This window comes from Ochotona curzoniae, unplaced genomic scaffold (assembly GCF_017591425.1).
Source record: "Ochotona curzoniae isolate NIBS_2020 unplaced genomic scaffold, NIBS_Ocur_1.0 contig_2210, whole genome shotgun sequence".
Lineage (NCBI taxonomy): Eukaryota > Metazoa > Chordata > Mammalia > Lagomorpha > Ochotonidae > Ochotona > Ochotona curzoniae.
This window is the reverse complement of record NW_024465369.1, coordinates 42,207,324-42,230,177: the sequence shown is the minus strand read 5'-3', so window position 1 is coordinate 42,230,177 and position 22,854 is coordinate 42,207,324. Positions and strand designations below refer to the sequence as shown.

General features: G+C 36.3%; 1 protein-coding gene across 1 annotated transcript in view; it reads right to left on the bottom strand.

Annotated features, from left to right (window-relative positions):
* Positions 1-1,459: 1,459 nt before the first annotated feature.
* The window catches only part of DNAJC10 (DnaJ heat shock protein family (Hsp40) member C10), a 44,039-nt gene continuing 22,644 nt past the window's right edge, over positions 1,460-22,854 (bottom strand). Inside the window, exons 11-23 of the mRNA XM_040971820.1 lie at positions 19,949-20,038; positions 18,844-18,957; positions 17,157-17,271; positions 14,643-14,770; positions 14,258-14,374; positions 13,438-13,539; positions 12,406-12,561; positions 10,385-10,518; positions 9,658-9,711; positions 9,302-9,449; positions 6,842-6,961; positions 5,110-5,214; positions 1,460-1,991 (exon numbers count right to left, since the gene is read on the bottom strand). Of these exons, the coding sequence (XP_040827754.1) occupies positions 1,980-1,991; positions 5,110-5,214; positions 6,842-6,961; positions 9,302-9,449; positions 9,658-9,711; positions 10,385-10,518; positions 12,406-12,561; positions 13,438-13,539; positions 14,258-14,374; positions 14,643-14,770; positions 17,157-17,271; positions 18,844-18,957; positions 19,949-20,038 (1,395 nt within the window). The 3' untranslated portion in view covers positions 1,460-1,979. The remainder of the gene's footprint in view (positions 1,992-5,109; positions 5,215-6,841; positions 6,962-9,301; positions 9,450-9,657; positions 9,712-10,384; positions 10,519-12,405; positions 12,562-13,437; positions 13,540-14,257; positions 14,375-14,642; positions 14,771-17,156; positions 17,272-18,843; positions 18,958-19,948; positions 20,039-22,854) is intronic.

The following is a 22,854-nucleotide window of genomic DNA, read 5'->3' as shown; positions in this document are numbered from 1 at the left end:
ACTGAATGCTGGAATTGCAGGTGACAGCTTAACTGTTCTGCTACAATGTCCTCTGGTCTGCCAAAAGGCACATTTTACCTCATGTTCCTTACCAGGACGCCACAGCAACAATGCAGCCCCTTAATCTAAAGCGCTCAGCAGTTCTGAAAGACCCTTCCACATTCTAGGCAGCAGAAGAGTCTTCTCATGTCAGTCCATAATGCATTACTCACTGTGAGTCCTGGGTTGGGGGTTGGGGAGGTGGGGGTCCTGGCTTTAGAGTGTGTGCCGTACAACTTAGCAAGCTACAGGATAGTTCTTACCCACTATGGGCCTTTACTACTAAGTATAGGAAACATGACTATGAATGTTACAACCTATTAACTCAGTAAACATAACTGAATTACAGAATGGGAGCGTAAGAAACCCTATCTGAACATTGCATGTGAATGCTCAAGTCGAGCATAGTGGTACACCTGTGCACCCAGACAGACTTCTTTAGGCCTTCTACTTTGAGATTCTTACAGAAATAACTCTAAAATAGCTTTTCAGGCTTTAAAAATGTAACGAAAGGTCTTATCACTTTTAACTCAATCTTGGTGTGTGAGGTCAGAAGTGGTGTCTGTGCTTGTATGACAAAGCAGAATCCTGGATGAGGTAAGAATGTATACAAGAGAAAAACATGGGAGAGAACAAAGAATTAAGAGTAAATGTCTGTTTTTGTATAAAAATAGCTGTTACATAATCCTTATGGGGAAAAAACAGGAATGTAGAGTATGATACCTAAAAAACAAAACAAACTGTTCCAAACACAATAAAGCATAATCCTACTCAGTTCTTGGAAAAATCAATTTTTTATTCACTGATCTTTTCTGAAGTGGGATTTTTATCATTCCGAATACCCTGAATCATAATGAAACAACTACATTTTACTCACAATTGTAAGATTTTCTTTGGAGTCTGAATAATGCAGAAATGAAGTCCCCTTCCTAGATGTACATACTTGATTTGCTTATAAAAATAACTTGTTATGCAATATTAATCTGATAAAGGTAGCCTCTGACAGAAAAATAGTGGAATAATCCCTCTCATCATGACCTACACTGAAATTTGCAAAATTATTTTTCATAACTTAATAATAGAGATTATTTTTAATTCATAGTGCTGGTCCAATGTAAGTAAGATACAGGTCAAAGCATGAAGTCTGGATAGTAAAAATGTAAATGAGATGCTACACAAAAGCCAACTGTTGTATGGGGAACACTTATGAAAGTATGTGCGGAAGATAATGAACAAATAGCCTTAAAATAGAGACTCTGATATTTGTGACACTTGATAAAGCCCAGTTAATCGCTATACATTTACCTCTAATGAAACAGCAATCATTTATACAACTGATGTTGTGATGAAGTTACCAATTTGAACCTTTATAAATGAATGCAAAACAATGTAGAATCTCTTCATTTAATACAGCATGAACTCAGGGTATCTGTTTATTTTGTACAATGTGAACATTTTAAAAATAAAAAGTAGTCAGAATTTTCACAACAGGTGATTGAAAATCAAGTTACTACATTTTAGGCCAGGCACAATACTTCCAGTGAAAAAAGTTCACTTTGTATTTCTTAGATATGTGCGTAGACAATAGCAGAGAAGGCTTGTGGTAGAACCAGGAACCCAAAACATCATTTTCAGAGTCAGCAACCTATGGCCAATGGATTAAATTTGGCCTTGGGCCCATTTTTATATGGCCCTAAGAAAATTTTTTACAATGTATGAAAGTCTGTTTTAAAAAATAAAACAACAACAAAGAATATGCAACAAACAGTCTTCAAAGTCTAAAATATTTATAATCTGGCCCTTTACAGAAAAAGTTCACACCATTTCTACCAGTGTTGTACAGCTCTCAGTGTAGTTACACACCATTATAGTACTGGTTTATTTCCACCATGAGTGTATTAACATTCTATCTTCTGAGCAGTGCTTATTTTTCTTTATCTTCAAAGTTCATCCTATAATACCAAAGTGATCAAAACAAAGGTAGCATGAGTTTATAATGTTAGAAACATAACATTACTATAAAAAGCTGACTTTTTTCCTCTTTAAAAATAACCATCAGTACCTTATAGATCACCACATGATACGCGTCGCATAACCATGGAAAAGGAAGGAATGACTCCCACCTCTAAGCTCCCAGCAGGAGACCGTGTCAGCTGCAGTTGTACAGACTATGAAATTTCTACTTGGTATTTCTTTCGGTTATGCAGCTTTGGTTTAAGATAAGTTTTATTCCAGATATTGAATACTGAAGTCACAAATTTTAAGTACACTGAGAAAGCAGTTATTACATCAGTAAAACATGAAATCAAGACAACAGATTCCTAATTTTCTTGCCTATCTTAAATCTGGATAAAACATACATGAAGCCTGCAGGCAGCATAGTTTACTGGACTCTGTGATAAAGATACGGGTTATGGCTAAATCTAGGTCTATAAAACTAGACTTTGATGTTATTGTGAAAGGAGACAAAGTAACAATGACAAGTGTCTGACAGATTTTTAAAATACATACTCAGTAATGGGGCTTCTGAATTAGTTTTATTTTTAGTTTTAAGGAGCTTCCATATTACTTCACTAATTTACTTTATACTCTGACTGAATATATGAGTTTCCGCCCCACCCCTTTTCTCATTTTTACCAGCACTTCTTAACTCTGATTTTCTTGACTAGTGATACTGGCACTTTTCACGTAGCTGTTACTCACTGAGAAATGACTATTTGGAGCTACTGTTACCTACAGCCACATTCTGCAGTTCAGTAGTTGAGCTTCCTCTCTTTTGGATATTAGTTTCTTATCAGATGTATCGCTTGCAAATATTGTTTCCTCATTCTGTTTCCTTCATTGCCCAAGATAAGATGCTCTATTTTTGCTCGTTTCCAGCACTTTTGAGGTCTCAGGCCTAAATCCCTGTCTGTTCCAATGCTCTAGGAGTAATTTCTAAAGTGGTATCATGGTTTCAGGTTTCATACTTAGGTTTGTAATTCATTTTAAGTTGACTTTTGCTTATAGTGAAAGACAGCAGGATAACTGTACTCTTCTGCATGTGGCTGTCTCATTTTCCCAGGAACACTTAAATCCTGTCCAGTGTGTGCTCGCAGTACCTTTACGGACGTTCGGCTGGCTTGTGGGTGTGTTATTTTGATTCAGTTCCATTAGTTTTTTTTTTAATGTCAGTACACGCCGATATTACTAGGGATGGGAGGGAGTCATGGCTTTGTAATATATTTAGAAGTCAGATAGTGTACTACTTTTCACTTTGTTCTTTCTGTTCAAGATTGCTTTATTTGGAGATTCTGTTTCCATATGAATTTTAAGATTTTTTTTAAATTCACTGGAAAAAGTTCACAGCATTTTGATAAGGAACTCACTCACTCTCTAGGTTGATTTGGATAATATGGATATTTTAACTACCTTACATTTTTCACGGGCAGAGTGACAGTGCTTCCAACCACTGGGTCACCCCCCCAGTGGCCAGGATGAAGCCAGCAGCTCAGAACTCCATTCCAATCTCCTTTGTGGACGTAAGACGACCTGGGTCACTTCTACTGCCTTCCTAGAATCACTGGCAATGAGCTGAATCAGCAGTAGAGCAGCCAGGACTTGAACTGGCCATCACTGCAAGCTGGGGCATATTTAATCTACAATGCCACGTGGTGCTGGCCTCCAATATTGATTCTTAAAATATCAGCATGGGCTGTCTTATCATTTGTGTTTTCTTTGGTCTTTTTCAATGTTTCACAGTTTAAGTTAAAATTGTTCCTAGTTATTTCTACTTTTGTAGTTACTCAAGGTAGGATTGCATTAATTTTTCATTCATTGTACCACTGGCGTACAGCAATGCGCTAACTATTGCATTCTGACTTTGCATAGTGCAACTGTGAATTTACTACAAAACCATGTCAGTTGCAAAGAGTAGCAGCCTTTTTGCTTTCCAATTTGGATCATCCCTTTTCTTTGACTAAATGCTTTGGCTAGGCCTTCAAGTACTATACTGAATAAAAATGAACATGCTTGTGGAGTTCCAGATATGGAGAGAAAGTCTGGAACTTTCCCTGCACTCAGTATTTGAGCCGTTGCTTTGCTATGAATAGCTTATTAGGTTGACATACAATCCTTCCATAACTAAGCTGTTTACAGCTTTAACAATGAGTGCTTTTATCAAATGTTTTTTGCATCCAGTGATAATCTTAGTTTCTGCTCTATTTTGTTGCTGTACATGTGAAAGTTTATTGATTTACGTGGGCTGAACTATCCTTACACTCCCCTCTTTGCGGTGTGTCCCAACTGCTAATAATAAAGTCTAATGGGATGTTAGGTTCAATTTCCTAGGATGTTTTTGAGGATTTTGAGTCTAGACACTGACTTGCAGCTTTTTTGTTGTCTGTTGGTTTTAGAACTGGTCTCAGAATGTATATGGAAAAATTCTCTTGCTCTGTTTTGTAAAAATTATATAGGGTAAACTGGCATTGGCTCTTACGTAAATGTTTGGTGGAATGCAGCCGTGAAGTCACAGCATTTTTTCATGGAAAACATTACTGAGTCAATCTCAGTATTATTTATATTAAATTATGAAAAATAATTTCCATTTGCTAGTTCATTCCCCAAATGAATGCACAAGCCAGGGCCGGGCAGGGCCAAAGCCAAGAGCCTCATCTTGATATATCCTACGTGCAGGGAATTTTCTAGGCACATTAGCAAGAAGCTGGACAGGAACTACAGTAACCAGAATCAACTGGTGCTCAAGTGGGGTGCCGGCACCACATGCAGAGGCATTTTATGGACAAACCACATTCTGTTTCTTCATTAGTCAATGGACATGAGTTTATTAGTGATGCTATCAACATTTCTAACCAAGCTTCTATATGGACCAATACTTAGAAACTATTTTTAAATGACTACAAGTATTTCAGTACTTAGGGGTTGCATTTTGATTATTGTTTCCCAAAGCAGGCATTTCCAACTATGCTAATATCTTTTGAACTTCATTTTACCTCTCCACTGATAGATGTAAATTACATCTAAGAAATTTTGGTAACTTTTGCAAAAGTCAGCTCCAGGCTTAGTCCTTACCTTATCTCGCTTCCCTTGATTGTGGAGCACTTCCAGTTTTCCATCTATTAAGTTAGCAATTGCTTTTGCATCTCTAGAAGGTATTTGTTCTTCCAAAATATTCCTCTGAAAGGAGAAAGACTCATTATTTTACCCCAAACCGGTATTCTCACCTAAACTTGAATGAAGATGCTTTAAATTTCTTGTTCTAAACTGCTTGAAATTGAAATTTCTTCAAGGAAGTAATGCTGCAAAAAGTTTGACCCTGAAATAATTACTACTAATAGGGATAAGGTAGCATAATTCTTTCAGAAAAATGTATCAATTGATACCAAAAGCCTAACATGAGGAAAAATGTCTGCGGAGGACTAAAATGATTGTAAGTTAAATACAACTGTCAGCAATGACCAAATGTCAAACTACAATAATGCAATACAACCCATATTCCCTATTATCTGTCCACAGTAAGCAGGTGGCTGAAAAGCAGAATAAGCAAGCTAACAGAGTCAAGTGTGCTTATTTTGTGCCTCGACTTACCTATTATCCTTGGTGCAATCCCCAATTCAGACCTGGGGACTATGATTTTATTTGTGTGTAACTTCCTACCTTGGTTTGTGTTTGAGTTGACTGTAGTCATTATTTTGGTTTGTCCATAAAAGGAAATTTTAGCTTTGAAAAGCAAAATATGAATCCACACCACAAGATGGATGAATTAAAGCCAATCAGAAAGGGCACAGATAGTATGATTCTGTGTGTATGAAATAGCCAAAATAGACTAATGTAAGGAAACACAAAACAGATTAGTAGTGTGGGAAGTGTGAGGTGACAGCTGTCGCTAACAGTTGCCTTTTGGGTTATGGAAAACAGATGGAAATGATAGCAAAACCTTGAATATACTAACATTCGAATATGGGAAATTTCTGTAAAATATATATTTCTGATCACCACACCTACTTTTCAGTTTGGAGAGGGACATTTAGTTCTTACATTTGTTCTCTGGAGCCCTCTCAATACACAGCACCATTTTTTTCCAATAGCCCTTTCAATGCCCTGGTTACCTTGGTGACTACTCACTATGTGAATCCTTCTCTAATATCACTCCACCTGAATATGATCTACAGCCTGACCTCTCGATTGTTTTTGAAAACTGAGATAGCTACTGTTTCCACAGAAAGGTTCAAGTTCTCATATAACTCTCATTCACACACTATGTTCAGCATGCCTCAGGCTCATCTTAACAGAGAGCATCTTGTCAAAGCAAAAACCTCCACTAAAAAATTAAATTTATGCCAATTCCAGATTTCTGAAATTTATAACCCAATTTCTTAGCTGTAGTTTATAATATAATTACCATTTAATAGTGAATACTGCTTGTTACAGTTCATTTTTCTCTAAAGTGAGCTCATTACTTTGAAATGTACAGGATTTTTTCAATAGAAACACAAAGTAGTATTCTGGGCAGCAGCATGCATTGCAGGGTATTCCCAGTGACTTCAACAGTCACTGTAAACTTCCGAAACGTCACTGGTCTTATGGTTTGTTGAACAAAAAACAATATCAACATTAAATTAGTAACTGTCAGCTTATCCTAAGCACAGAACTATCTGGGATGACCACTCAATTCTTTTATCAATTTGCATTTTGCTCATCTTTAGCTATTACCTATGATGTCGAAATTGTTTTTTAACCAGCTACAGTAAATGAAGAACAATCTTCTTTTGCGAAGGGAAGGTGCGGAAAGCCTTGTACATACCTTTGCTCTGTCATAGAGATACAGTTTCACAGTTGGGTAAGCTTTGATGTTAGCTTTTTGGCATGTATGTCCATAAGCCTGGCAGTCTACCTTCCCAGCTTTTACTTTTCCTTTAATTAACTGAAAAAGAAAATGATGTTTTCTCATTGGCATAAACAATTTTGGCAACCAGTAAGAAGTATTTTAAATATTTTCCATTCCTTTTTTTTCATCATAAGGGCCTGCTATCTTGAATCTTAGGTTTACCTCTCCTTATTCAAAAAGTCCTCTAGCCCTTTAGGCTATTGCCACCAGCCCTTCTGCAGAGGAAGCAGAGGAATTTATCAAGAACACTGAGAAGTTGTATCCTGAACTTCCTCAGCTTCTTCCTTCCCACACCTTGCCTGGAACATAAAGGCCTGTTTTTGTTTCCATCGTGCATCCATCCCCAAGCTCTCCATAATGAGGGAGCACTGCCTGGGGGAAGGCGCACTATGCTACTAACCTGTCCAGTTCCTCAACTAATCCATCTCTGGGTATACATACAGAACCAGAGAAGGATTCCTGGCATGATCCCTTCTAGTTACCACACTGCTTGGTTCATTGTATGCTTTCTTTCCTCACTTAATCACCATCTATTTTTTGTGCTCGTCTGTACTGAAGTGGCCCTATGTTGATCAGTGTTTTCTAGTTGACTAAGCTGAATGAGTACTTCAATGTTGTGGCCATCTGGGGAAGTGAAACCAGATCCAAGGTCTCTCTGCCTCTCCCTCTAGCTGTGACTCTTTCAAATGACTAAATCTTTATAACTTGTTTTTCCACATTTGTGGTAATGCAGTTTTCTTGTATTTATTTTGATTTGAGAGGCATATTTATAGATTTTCCATCTGCTGGCTTACTTTCTAAAGGGCCCCAATAGCTGGACCTGAAACAATCTGAAAACAGGAGCCAGAGGCTCCTTTCTGGTCTCCTGGGTTTAAGGGCCCAACGACTTGGGCCACTTTCCCAGTCCATGAGCAGGGAGCTGGATCTGAAGTGGAGCCGCCAGGACTAGAATTGTTGGCCTAAATGGGAGGCTGACACTGCAGGTGTAGGGTTAGCTTGCTGAGTAACCATGTGATGGCCCCATAAATGAATCTTAAAGGAGAAAGGATTAATTTTATTTATTTATTTTAAGACAGGCCAAGAGTAGATTTAGCAGTTTAGCCTAGACAGTAGGGGCATCCTAAATTTCTCTTACCAGAAATAGGTCTTAATGTCAGATTTGAAGGGAGAAAAAAGATACCAAATCTATCAAGGTTGCCTAATATTGGATCCTCTTTACTATCTCTCACTTCAGTAAAATTGTCTTGCTACCTCTAATTTGTGTGAAGACCTTGAGGAAGCTGTAGGCGTAAGCAAGTACAAGGTCTTTCTCACTTGTGGATTTTTCTGCACTTCAGTATAAGAGTACAAGGTGTTACTTAATGTATAAAACATTTTAATATTTTTATGTCCAATTACACATGAAAATGTACTGCATTATTTCCAATGTGCTAAATCTTTTTTATTAGCCCTTGTCCAGAGTATTAATGTGATTTAACATGTAATATCCTGCTTACCCAGTAATGCTTACAGAGATGATACTCTGGAGGTAGCATACACAGTGTGGGGTAAAGGAATAAATTTCTTCCTTACTGATAATCTAGCTTTAGTTTTTACCACTCCCCTTCTAAATTACACTCTGGCTATACTAGACTAACAGTGGAGACCCCTCAGCATGTCCTAGGCTTTCATGCCTCTATTCTGCTCTTTCCTGTTTGAGGTGCTAATTGGCACTAGGGCCTGGGCATTCTTAAATGTGTCATCAGTACTATTCTGACTCCTCCTGGTGTGAATCTGACATGAAGCCCATCTTTTACCCTCATTCTAAGTTCCCACAACCAATTATACTGTTACATATCTGCATTTTTCCGCTAGATGAAAATTTCATCCATGTTTAGAGAATGTTATTATCATGCTGTACCTAGAGTTGAAGGGACAAAGATAAGGCTGAAGAGCAGGACAGAATCCTTCAGAGATGTCAATTCTGGTTAGTACACCAGAGAAAGCAGTATTTTAGAAAGATCACCTAAGCAGCATTGAAGGAGGAAAAGGGAAATAGCGACTGGCTAGATAAGCGACAGTGAAAGCTGGAACAAAGAGGCTATCAGTGGAAAGGGACAGGGCATGAGAGTGAGACATGGAAGACAGAGGGAGGCAAGGTACCGACAAGGAAAGAAGAGAAGCTTTGGATTTGTATGGGTAGGAGGGCAATGATATTAACTCCAGAGAAGGTACTAGTTAAGCCCTTTAATAAACATGAAGCATACAGTATAGATAATTATACAAATGAGTAGTTCTTCTAAAACTGAGCACACTGAATTATATCTACAATGCTTTATCTAACTGCTAAAACATATAAGTGACTACAGCTTATTTATGTATACAGAGAAGACTTACCCTAGCCAAGAGCTCAAATTCTGGAGCAAAATTCTGGCAAGGTCCACACCAAGGAGCATAGAAATCAACTACCCAGTGGCTTTTCCCTTGTAAAACTTTGTCCTGGAAAGTCTGCGGTGTTAAATCAATGGACACTTGAGGTAAAAATCTGCAGCAAGTAATCAAAATAATTTATTATATAAAAATCTAAACTATAATTATTGTAAAACTTCCCAAACTAAAAATGACTTCACAAAATTGCCATGTATTTTTTGGTGCATATAACTTTATACAACCCACACTAAATGTAACCACAGACATAAGCAGAATATAAAAAGCTTTAAATCTACTTTATATAGTGATAATACTTTACTCACCCTAGACCCCAGATTCTTAGGGAATAAGCATCCCTATTCCAACCTTTGTAGCTACTGAAAGAAGAAAAAAACGTAATCTTACTATAAGCAATTGAATGAATAAGGACAGCTGACTGATAGCCATCTCCAATATATCTTGCCACTAATACTAATGCACAGCCTCCCAGAGTCCTTTGCCTTCTTGTGGACAGAATGACCAGCAACGGCGAAACAGGTTCAGACACTCAAATTTTGGACATCTCAAGTCATTAATGTTTCTCAAATGAAGACTCACATAAAGTTACTTTAAAAACGTGTTTCTTTTTTTTAATGCTTTTCTCACTGCTGTGATTCTTCCTTTGAAACCCACAGCTCATTTCTACTTTAAGTTTCATCATACTCTATTTTGGAGCTTCTGAACTGAAATTGCACATGGGGACATGGAAACACAAGGACACCGAGACAGACCCTCATGGCCATGCCTTGGGAGGTAACAGCACGTGTGAGAGTCAGAGTTTACTCTTTTATAATACAGAGCAACGTGAGAACCAGTGCAAACAATGAGCAAATGCACCTGAAAGTAAATCAAGGCTTCATGCATGACAGCTTTCCTTCTCCTTGTCTTCTTGTCAGCCTGTTCGATTCTCTTTACTTTCCAAAAAGCTCAGTAACCCAGTGGGCTTTATTTAGGCTATTTTAAATGTTAACTGTATAACTTAAACAGTTAAAATTTTCAGAGAATACTTACTGATACTGAAAGCCTTTATTTGATTTTTGTGGAAAAAGCCTTATCTCGGGGTATCTCTGAACGTTCTCTTGAGTACAGAAAGAATGGTACTGTTGGCAATCTACACTGCCCACACTGATCAGTCCATTTAGTGTCTATGCAAGAGAAAGACAATAAAGGTGTCAAAGAGAATCAAAAGCAGGTATTTTATTAACAATAGTGGTTTTATTACTGATTTTCACCACATGAAACCGGATATGGCCTTGACACAGATCATTTATACCAATAAATTTATAGTAATTACAGATTAAACAGCTGACTTAATCCACTATTACATAGAAAAATGTTTATAAAAATCAAAGTGTTTGAAATAATTACTTTTTTTAATGGAGGCAAAATTACAGGTTACTTATCAAATTATGCCCAAATGTAAAAAGAATAAACATAGGTTTTACAAAATACTGTACTTTAATATTTAACATTTTTAACCTTTCATGTGCCTATTTGCAGGAAATTTCCAAATATTTTTTATCACTAAAACCTTAGAAAAGTTTTTAGAATTAACCCTGACAGCTCCCTTTCTTCAGAATGTTTTTCTGGGGCTTGTGCTGACACAGCAGGCTGAACTCCAGCTAGCCCTCTGCTGCGGCACCTAGAGAAGCAGCGGAGGATGGCTCGCTCAAGTGGTTGGGCCTCTGAACTCACTTGGGGTCTTGGAGTTCTAGGCATCTGGCTCTGGCAGATCCAGCCGTGGCTGTTGCACCATGTGGGGAAGTGAACCAGATCTCTCTAAATCTGCCTTTTAAATACTCCTGCTAAAGATTTTCATTTTTATTTGGAAGGCAGTTAGAGAGGAGACAGATTCCATCTGCTGGTTCATTCCCAAATGGCCTCAGTGCAGGCCACAGCTGAGCCAGAAATTTCTTGTGAAGTCTCCCATGTGCCTGCAGGAGCCCGAGGACTTAAGTTCTCCTCTGCTGCTTTCCCAGGCCACAAATTTGAAGCTGCATTGCAAGTGTGGCAGCCAAGACACAAATTAGTGCCCATTTGGTTGCTAGTGCCACAGGTGGAAGCTTAGCCTACTATGCCATGGTGTGCAAGGCAAGGATTTTAGTTCCTGGCCTACCATGCCAGGCTCTGGTCCCTCAAATGTCTTAAAGAAATGCTTATTTTCATCTACTTGAAAGAGTAACAGGGGTGGTGAAAGATTGATTTTCCATGGGGTGGTGAAAGATTGATTTTCCATCAACTGGCTTACTCCCAAAATACTTAAAATAGCCAGAGCTGGGCCTGACCAAACCCAAAAGCCAGGATCTCTATCAGGGGCCAACAAGTTAGCAAGAATCAAAGCATTTGAGCAATCATCTGCCTCCCGGGATTATTAGGAGGGAAACTGGATTGGAAGCAGAGTATCTGGGACTTAAGGTGGTACTCTAGTAAGAGACAGGAGCATCACTAACAGAGGTTTAACTTGCTGTACTACAGTGCCTGCTACTCAAGCATCTCTCTCTAAAGTCCCAAATATTGAAAAGAAAGCAGTGGGGCAGTGTTTGGTGTGGTGGTGAAGATGCAGGCTGGTATGCTTATGCCACACATTGCAGTACCTGGGTCTGACTCCTGGCTTCAGTTCCTGATGCCGGCCTTCTGCCAATGAGTAAACAGTTGGGTCAAGGCTACCCAAATGGGAAATACTGGTCTGAGGTTCTGGTTCCTGGCTTCAGCCTAGCCCAGTTCCCAACCAGATATTGTAGGATCTGGGAAAGAACCTGGGGGTAGGGGATTTTCTCTTAAATTGAAAGTTTACTAGTATAAAAAATATAAATACAAAATCAAGATTTTTGGGGTAGCTAATGGTCATACCCACACACCAAAAAGCATTAAAAAAAAAAAACCAAAACAATTCACATTAGGAAAAAGTTGGAATCTACATGACATGTTATGAAATAATCCAGTTTTGGTTTTACTAATCTGTTTCAGAGTAACTATGCTAAAAAACAGTTTTCGTGAGTTATTAAGATTGAAAAGAAACAATTTTACTGCACCCGAGCCATTCTCTTCCATTCTGGCATCAGCACTTGACATGGATGACACCATGGCGAATAGAAGTCAACCATCCAAACTTCATCATATTTTCGGTTTTTAACTAGTTCATTGAAAGTCGTAGGTGTAAGGGAGACCACAGAAGGATTCCTAAGGTCCTAAAAGGAACACAGATTCTATTAGAACAGTGATGGCTGTTCACATATTCTTGTCAAATTGTTTGCAGTCATTTATCAATTATGTTTTAGAAGTTGAAAGATGTTTAAGGAAATCTATAGAGTATTAGACTTAAATCCAAATTAAAGGCCATTTTTGTTTTCCCCATCAATTTTCTTGAATCAGGGCATATATATTTTTCCTGAAATCACAAGAGGCAACTTAAGTTGGGAGTAGATGATACCATTAGCAGATATATTCGCATCTACATATAACTAATCTGTTTTGGATCCAAGAATGATTGGTCTAAAAAAGACAGTTTAATCACTAATGGAAAGTCGACCTTATTTGGCTGACATTCTGACTGGAGATGCACCATGATCTCTCTAGAAGAGATTACATGTTCCAAAGGCAGTTTTAAGCAACCTTTAGATTTATAAAGTCCAGGTAATACTAGCAAGAGATTAGCTTCACTAGGAAAATGATAATAATTTTAAAAAGCACCAAAACATTACTTTGTAGGAGACACAGATGAGTGGAACACAGTAGGCTGGCTGGCTATTAAATGAACAAGCAGCTAGAACATATTTTTGTTCTATGCAGGAGACTGGCATAAACTGCCAGGCCTGCTGATCTTAGAGAAAACAGGGCACAGCAGAGGGCTAACAAAGCTTTACATGCCACATGTGATTTCATCTATTTAATATGTAGAATATTATAATAGACACAACAAAATAAGATTGTCACAGGCAAGTTTATGATAAAACACTATCAAAATCATCTTGGCAGAAAAATTTTGGCAAGTAAATATGACTAAATATTCATACAAAGTCTAGATAGAGAGAAGGGTTTTAGTCACAGGCTAGAACTTTCAATACCTCTATGAACTCCAAGATCTGTTCAGCAGAATGATGTCCTTCATACTCATGAATGTTGGATTGGTTGAATACGACTGTTGTTGGATAAGCCTGAATATTATACTGCAAAGATGGAGAATACAAATTAAATTCAGTACTCAACCCTGCTGATAATTTCTCCATTTGCCATAAAAAGAAGACATCAAAATACTGAGACGTAACCATGGTAATTAGTGCTTGGTGCTTTCTTATTCTCCTCAGTCAAGGCAGGAAGAGGGTGTAAAGAACAAATTGTCAGTTCTCACTTTAATCTTTTTCTGAAAGAAATGAATAACAGGTACCTATTTCAGGCAATTTCCAGATATTTCTGGAACTGAAGTATTTGTTTACATAAGAAAATATTTTGATATAAACAAGTTTCAAAAAGTGCATTCACTGCCTCAAATTTCTCCTATGAAGGGTCTACGAGTTCATGAAAAATGTGTATTATAAAGAAAAGGTTATTTTTCTTTTACCAAATTCAACACATTTTTTAGAAGTAATCTATTAATTACCCTTAAAGGCAAACATGAGCAATGCCAAAGGATAAAAATTAGATTGCCACAAGCTAATAAAGACTGCGAATAAACAGAAAATCATAGTTGCCTGAGTTTGAGATGATCTTACATTCTAACACACAAGTTACTGGCTATGATTTACCCTCATCATAATAAATTGTTTAGAAATATTTTTATTGCTTATAACTGGAAAAGCCACATTTGAAAAAAACATCCTTTTTAACATTATATGGTTTAAAGGTCTCTATTTTACAAACTTAATGAAGATAGATGTTTATACTTACCATATTACAGAGTCCCTCATGAATTGTACAATCCAGCGTGCCAAACTTAAGCTGTCCATAAAGAAGTGTTGAGGCTTTTCTTAACTCTGGCAGTAAAGCTCGACATGGTGGACACCACTAAAAAAAAATATTCATAAGCACTGAGCCAAATGAAACAAAAACTCATCAGTTTTGCAAACATTTGAAGACAAATCATACTTGGTGGCAAATCATACTTAGCAGTAAGCCTTAAGCCTTGGAGAAGGACAATTACATTTGTTCTAACTTTCAAGCAATATGCAAGAATGGTGAAAACCCAACGACACAGTTCTAATACTAAAGACATTTATATAGAAAATTCCTTTTTAACCATACCAACAAAAAAACCCTCTGACAAATAACTTACAGGGGCAAAAAAATCAACAAGCCACGGTTCTTTGTCATTGGCAGGAAAATTTTGAGGTCCAAGTGTAGTCACATGAGAATTAATACTTTCTTTGGCAAAGGCAAGTATATCATATAGAATCTTCTTTCCTTTGAAATTGAATAAGAGAAAAATTAAATCCACAATCTGCTTTTATATTTTTAGAACATTTCAGACTTTTCTCAAAAGGTCATCTTAATATTTGAGCATAATTGATCTTGGGGTGTGTGTGTGTGTGTGTGTTAAAATGTCACTGCTTCTTTGAAGTACTCTTTTAGGGGTAGAATATACACTTTATTATCTTGTTCTTTTGGTTCTTTATACTTATGGTGTATTTTCTAAAACTATTTCTTCAGCAGACTGCTCAGGAGAAAAACTTACCTGGACATCTTATTATTTCAAAGGAAATGTATCCAAATTACAGCTAAATTATTCCCAACTTGCTCCCTTTTTCATTTTCTCTGTCTTGCTTGGCAATCAGATAATCTATTTCATGCCTAAATAAGTGTTCCCAGAGAGCCTACTTTTTTTGTCCTTTTATCAAACCCTCACCCAAGCTATCCAGCTCTGACAAGATCCAACTTCATGCCTGAGTTTAATCTGGCCTACTGCAATATCAAGCTGGTGTCCAAAGCCTTCATTAATCCATCTCCTATCTGGTATTTACAATGTCCCCTTGCTTAATTGCCTCTGGGTGTCCTCCACTGCCTATATTTCTCTTAACCAAAGCCTAATTATGTCTCCCAAGTGCCTCTGACTCACTGTAATAGTCTGTCTTAACTCAAGCGCCTATTATGTGCTAGACCTTGTTCCTAAACATTCTATTACATCTGAAACAGTAAGACTCTCACCAGAGCCCAATGAACATTTTACCTTTTCCTTTGGGCAATCACTATTTCTACTTCAAATTTCAACAAAGTTGTTCTCTTCAAGGCTTTCTATAATCCTAGAAGATTTTATGCTTATATCTGGTAATCCATTGCTAAAACAGCCCTCAATGACCTCCCCTTTGGTTTTTCAGACCACTAGGTTTTACCAGGGTTGGATAAATGCAATATTTGGATGTAATATTCTGTCTTAACACAAGGTTATGAAAGATACTGTTTTGTCTTGTTTTCTCTCAGAATACTTGTTCTGGATGGAGACTGACCACACTGTGGCCACTATGTGCTGAGGAACTGAGGCCGTGGCAACAACCAGCAAAGAATCCCAAGGGTTGGCCTGACACTACATCCTGAGGCCACAGTCTGCACTTCAACCTCATGAGAATCTGACTCCAGAACCATCTTGTTAATGTGTTGTCATTGATCAACAAATCAATGTGAAGTAATAAATGTTTAAGCTGCTGAATTTTGGGAGTCATTACTACTTAGGAAGGCAATTAATATTCCCTACTTCATGTTTTTCAAATTTGAAAAAATATGTCAACTTGTCCATCTGCTTTCCCTACTAATCCATAACGTTCTTGAAGGTAGAGACTGAGTCCATATATATTTTTTCCTATTCTCTAGAACTCTACCTGGTACACACAGAGGCTCAATACCTATTTATATCAAAAGAATCAACATTTGTAAAGTCAGTAATGACACATTAAAAGAAATGCTTGGGGCTTTGCAGTTAATCCTTGGGGAGAAACTACATTAAGGTTTGAAGGGTGATTACAAGCTTGCTAAATCTTTGCAGGAGCAGGAAGTAATGGTTATGCTGGAAGAGATTATGAACAGTGGAGTAGAAGTAGAGCACTTTCAGATGCAAAAGTACTTGACATTAAGATCATCTACAAGGGCAGAGCGTAGGAGTCGAGGCAGGGAAATCTGGCAATGGCAGATCATGAATTTTCCCCACTCACTTAAACACTAGGTAATACAGTCTGACTATGTTTTGGGCATCAAGGCAGGTGCTAGAAAAAAGCTATATTCTAAAACAAAGTGATTGCTCTTATGATAAGGAATCTCAGAGTTAAGGCATGTAAGCCATATGAGAATGGTGTTCCAGGTAATAACTTTAAAACCAATTCCTTTCCTGTTTTTTTTGCAAAGTGAAAAACCTAAATAGGTAATTTTCCAGAAGGAGCAGGTAAGAGCAGATGAAACAGACAGACCTAAAGTAAGGCACCAAGGAGGGAGGAAGCTGAGAAATATTTCAGAGATAAGCAAGGCTCTAACTTCACCACTGAAATTTGGTTTAATGGCTATAATCCTATTTGGAGTCAAACTCCTTTGGTTTCAAAACCTACACTGATCCAATCTGTAGTTACTTGTCATGAGTAAGCTTTTCTGGGTCTCTTCTGAATTTAATTAAATATTTCTGCACCAATTTCCATGAACTTTTTGAAACAGCACTGTATAATCCAAAATATCTTCACATTCACTAATGAACTAATAAATGAGAATATAGCTACTCAATAAGCACATCCAAAAAAACAAGGAAAAAATATACTTAGAAATTCCCTTTTGGAAATGAAGACTGATTTCCATCATTTCCCCCCATTCTTACCATGATGAAATTCATATTCTTTGGTTCCCTGTCCTTTAAATACTGCTAGGCATGGCTGGAAAACATAAAGATTGCTACAGATGTCTGGGGCAGATGAACAGTCAAACCTGCCAACCTAGAGTAGAAAGAGGAGGGTGACTTTGCTGCAAACACACAATCATACCCATTCAATATTAAAATACTCCTAACAGTACCCAGATACTACCTAAACCGAAGCTAATGGGTCATAAAAGACAACTAGTTCATTTGCATTTCATAGTGAATTCAATTTAGTTAAATGCTTCCCAAAAAGTTAAATTCAGGAAATTTTCAAGAAAATATGAAGTTATGTAAGACGTTCATGCAAATAAAGGCTATTTATATAACCTTGGGGCATAAGAGAACTTTCTAATTCAAACATTAGTACAAATAATGAAAAAGGTTAATGTTTTCATGCAGTGTAAAAGACCAGCATGAACAAAAAGGGAAATTAAAATCTCAAAAAAATCTGTAGCATTTTGCCCCCGAGTCCAATAAGACACAATCTGACAGATACACATTCCACCAGGGAGAAGAAAACGGGCTAGGAAAAAACTAAAGTATTATGATCTGCTAATAGTTACTAAAAAAATTTTCTCCCAATTACGATAGACAACAAGCAAATAAAAGTATACATTGTTAACACATCACTTTGATCAATCAGAATAGCAAAGATTATAAAAAATCAAGATTCTAGGTTGTTGCCATAAGTTTGAAATCTAAATCAATAAAACTTTGTGGAGGAGTTAATTTTGGACAAGTGTATTCCACTCAATATTAAAAAAAGTGGGAAAATAAGATCTTAATACAGCCTTGTCTTTAGGGAATAAAGAGCTTTAAATATTAAATATTCTTACAAGTCCATGGAAAGCTTTGATGTTGTTGAATGAGAAGTCAAATAAGAGTGAATTTACGTAAATTAAAAGTACATGTACAAACTTACACATGGATATCTATTATAAGGACCGCTGCAATACAAATGCATGGCATACACACATATAGCCATTCATAAAATATTTAAAAGTGACATTGTAAATTCTCATGCTGATCAATAGTACTGAAACTATCGGTGATATTTTTAGACAATTCGATTATATAGCCTACATTTTAAATAATGATCAGGAATTATATGAGTAAATTCCAAAAAAGAAAATTGGGGATTATGTTGTGGTGCAGATGAAGTCACTATTTCACACAGCTATATTTCCTACTGAGGCACTGGTTCGAGTCCTGGTTCCTCTGCTTTAGACTCAGCTGTTATGGACCTGGGACTCGGACATATGGGAAACCTGGATGAAATTCTTGTCTCTGGCTTTAGGAAGCCCAGCCACAACTCTTGCAGGCATTTGAGGAATAAAATCAGTGGATGCTTTGTTTCTCTCTTTCTCTGCCATGCTTCCAAGTATATCAGTAACTCTTAAAATGAAAATCAATAGTGCATATATCCCAGAAAATGTGTGTAACATGTCTCAAAAAATAAAAATAAAAATGAACCACTTTGAGATATGTCCATTCTTAACAGAAAAAGAACACACAATCCACAAATACAGGCTTCCCAACCCAGAATTCTAACTGAACATTTAAAAGATACTTTTTGAAGTTTCATTAAATGCATTAAGTTACTAAGAAAGCAAGCCATCAAAAGATAGGCAAAATACATTTTTCTTACTTGAATATGATCATTTTTAAGTAGAGTTTTTAGTTTTTTCAACTCAGGATCATCTGAATTTCCATTTTTCCCAAATTGAAAAAATAAGAGCCATCGATGATGTGCCAAGCGATCCTTAAAAGTAAAAAAGAAATATCAGACATAGGGAGCTTACAAAGAAATCTAGCTTTTTATACCCTTGGGGTATTTAGCTACCCTACCAACATAAAATATTACCTAATATTTTGAAAACTAATATTTTAAATATTCAAAAGGTAATAACATTATCCATTATTATTACCTAATAATACCTACTAATATTGTTTATAGTTTACTTGGACCAATGCTATGGAAATCAATCTAATTCTACAGCAATTTCAGTTAGTAATTATAAAATTGGAAAGAAGATGACTGTGTCAAAAACACTTTTGATAATGCAGAGTTAAAAAGCTTGGAAGTCAGACTTTTTGTACTGAAGAAAATTTAGTAGAAAGATTTATAAAGCCTTGGGAATAACAAGCATGGAGAAGGGCTAGCACTGTGAACCAGTGGGTAAAGCTGCTGTGAATAGCACTGGCATCCCGTATTCAACGTCCTTGTTCAACATCCTTGCTACTCTATTTCTGAAGCAGCTTCCTGTTAAAAGCCTGGGAAAGAGGCGCAGATGGTCCAACATCCTGCACTCGTGTGGGAATCCCAGAAGGAGCTCCTGGCTTTGGGTTGGTCCAGGTCCAGACACGGCAGCTTTTGTTTGGAGAGGGAACCAGCAGATAGAAGGTCTTTCTGACTGCCCTTCTCTGACTGCCTTTCAAACAAAATGAAATAATTTTTTTTTAAAATAATAAGAAACCCAGACTGCCAAAGACAGGATATTTGTACGTATTCTATCAACAAACTGAATGCTTAATTCTAAGTGATGCCAGGCACCAGAATAAACAATACAAAAATTTAAAGCTAAGAGTGTAAAATTCCTAAGCAGATCTAAAGTTGCTTTGTATTCAGAATCCTACCATTTCTATACTTGAAATTCACTGTACTCGTCAAACCAATGCTGACTTTAAAATGTTAAGACATAAAATGTTACAAAAAAGTTAAGCATTCATTGCTATTTAATATTAAATATTACCTCTAGTGTGTTCGCTGAAAGCAATTCAAAGTCTGGAAGATTTCGTATTATTTCCAAATAAATTTCTTTAGCATCCAATGAATTAAGAAACTAGAATGAGAAAATCATGTTATAATCCTTCTGAATAAACTAGTGTCTGATTTTTCCCCATTTTCAAATTACAATTTTTAAGAAAACGATTATAGGAGTTAAAAGGTTTTCCAAATAACTTCTTTCCATAGTATATTTTGGAAATTACTCGAGATGTTACATAACTAGATTTTTAAACATGGTTATAAAAAAGAAAATCCTACTATTAGATGTTAAATTAATCAAGTTTTCTATAAACTTTGCTGTGTTTTTTATGATAATTCTCAGAATAACCTGGCAAGATCTCCATATTATTATAAAAACATTACTTAAGTTTAATTTTAAGTTTAATCATATTGTACAGAATGTCAATGTTTTACAAAATTTTAGAGTTGCTATAATGCTAAACAACTTGATGAATTAAGAAACTTCATATTCTAACCAATACTCAATAATTAAGAACTTGTAACAGAAAAAATAACAACTTCTCTTTATTTCTAACCTTATTTATCCTCAGTATCTTTTTAAATGTAATTTTCCTTACTAGTCTAATTCTCAATGAAGCAGCCATTATTATGAAGTGTAGCAATAGTTGCATCAAGAAAATGTATATGAGGATTGACAAAACAGTTGTTCTGAGTCACATGTTTAACACTTCAGGTACTAAATGAAACACTAAACTTGTAGAAACTGTCACAGACTTTGCATCTTAATGGTGTTATGCCTGAGAATGAATATTTGGAAGGTTAAAGTATAAGAAGAATACTTTCTAGATTCATGTCTTAAAATTTAAATCTACAGCACAAATATTCTGAAATATTTATATAAAATAACTTCTGCCTCTAGAGTTTACAATATCAACACAAAAATCTTGTGTTTCAGTTCTATAGCTTCTGGTTCTATGGTGACATTCATTATGAAGATGTTACTAAAAACACTCCCATTAACACCTTATCTAAAAGTGGTAGCAATTAATCCATTGGCACAACACTGTAAACTTGTCTTGGAATTTTCCAGTTATATCTGTAAAGTTTACCCATCTTTCTCTTAAAAGTTACCTGCAATGTTTTTATAAAGAGAGGCATGCCTTTAGGAGCAGCAAGGAATGTCTAATTTCCCACTCTGCTATCTCCCTCTTTTCTCATTTGTTTCCTAAGAAGAGATCTGTACTTGCAAGTCTGCCATATAACCTAAAGATCTCATAAAAATATGAGACTGAAGGAAACAAGCTGTAAGTGTTGTTTCTGCTGTAGGCGATCCTCATAAACTGAAGGCAGTGCCAACTAACAACTATTCTAGAGACAATCTGGCGATATAAATTGAATTTAAATCTGTTGCAGGCATCACATTTTAAATCATGTGACTGAAGAAAGGAAGAATGAAGATGCACGATAGCTCATTCCAACAACGTTTACATCAAGAAAGAGTAAGGGGAAAACACCAACAGAAGAAGTCTGATTAAACTGTGTGCTGTAAAGCATGCTGGGATTTCAGGACTGCAGAGTGGATGATGTATGAACAAGAGAAATACATGCATAAATAAAATGAAACTATTTTATATATATATATGTGATAAGTATATTCACACAGGCAAAATATCCTGAGCGAAAAAATTAGATTATGAAATAATATCCACTACAGGATCCTATTTATGAAAAGAATCACATATCTAGGGCTAACCCCTTACATCTATGCATATGTCATGTACACACACATTTACATATATACAGCAGGTACCATAAATGAAAGAACTTTACAAAAACTGAAGATTCATTGCAAAAAATTTTGAAAGTGATTCATAATTGTTTATTATATGCATTTCCATGAACTTTCTGAAATTTCCTTGTGTATATTTATATGTATATATGTATGTATATATAAACATATACACACACACACACACACACACACACACCAGATACTTTATTAAGCATCCAGGGTATGTCAGTAAACAAATCCAAACATTAATGAGAAAAACAGAAGACTAACTAAACAAAGTAAAGTGTGTGTTACAAAATGACAAATGCTCTGGTAGAAATAAAGGTAGATTATGGAAACTTTTCCAAAATCAAACCATAGATGTTTTTCTTCCTGAGAAAGTGATTATAGGGATTAAGGAAAAGGAATCAAGAATGATTACAAGGCTTTGAGCCTTAATAATAAAGAATGGAGTTTTCCATTAACTGAAGCATGGCAAATTGGGTTAAAAAGATAAATGGGAAAATGTGAGTGGTACAGCCGGGGCACTTAAGCTGGAGACATCAATAACCACAGTAGAGTGCGCATGTCTACCATGTATCTTGAGGGGAGTGCACATCTCAGAACAGATCTATATAAATGTACACATATGTAGAGATCTGGAAGATCTAGCATCTGGTGGTGACTGAGTGATTTGGTTTTTGGAAATTCTGCATCTTGGTACATTTCTGCACTGCATATGACTTTCTTCATTAATATCTAAGAAAGAGTGAAAATACAAGAAGACAGATGCATCATCATCAGAATTCTTTCCTTGCTTTTGGGATTCTTTTAAGAGCTATGTAGCATTACATGTCTCAGCTCCTTGACACTTGGTTGAGCCTCCATGTCCTATTCATAAATACAGGGAGGTGAACTACATCCAACGTTCACCTGGGTTTACATCACAATGCCACAGGATGCTTTAAAATAGGGCTAGGAAACTTTTTTCTGCCCAAAAATCATTTGGATATTACAACACAATAGTTGGATATTTGTGGGTCATACAAAATTATGAACTTAAAATTTAGCACATTACATAGATTTGCTAAATTTCTAATCATACTCATGTTGCCTTGGCATGGCCAGACCAAATGATT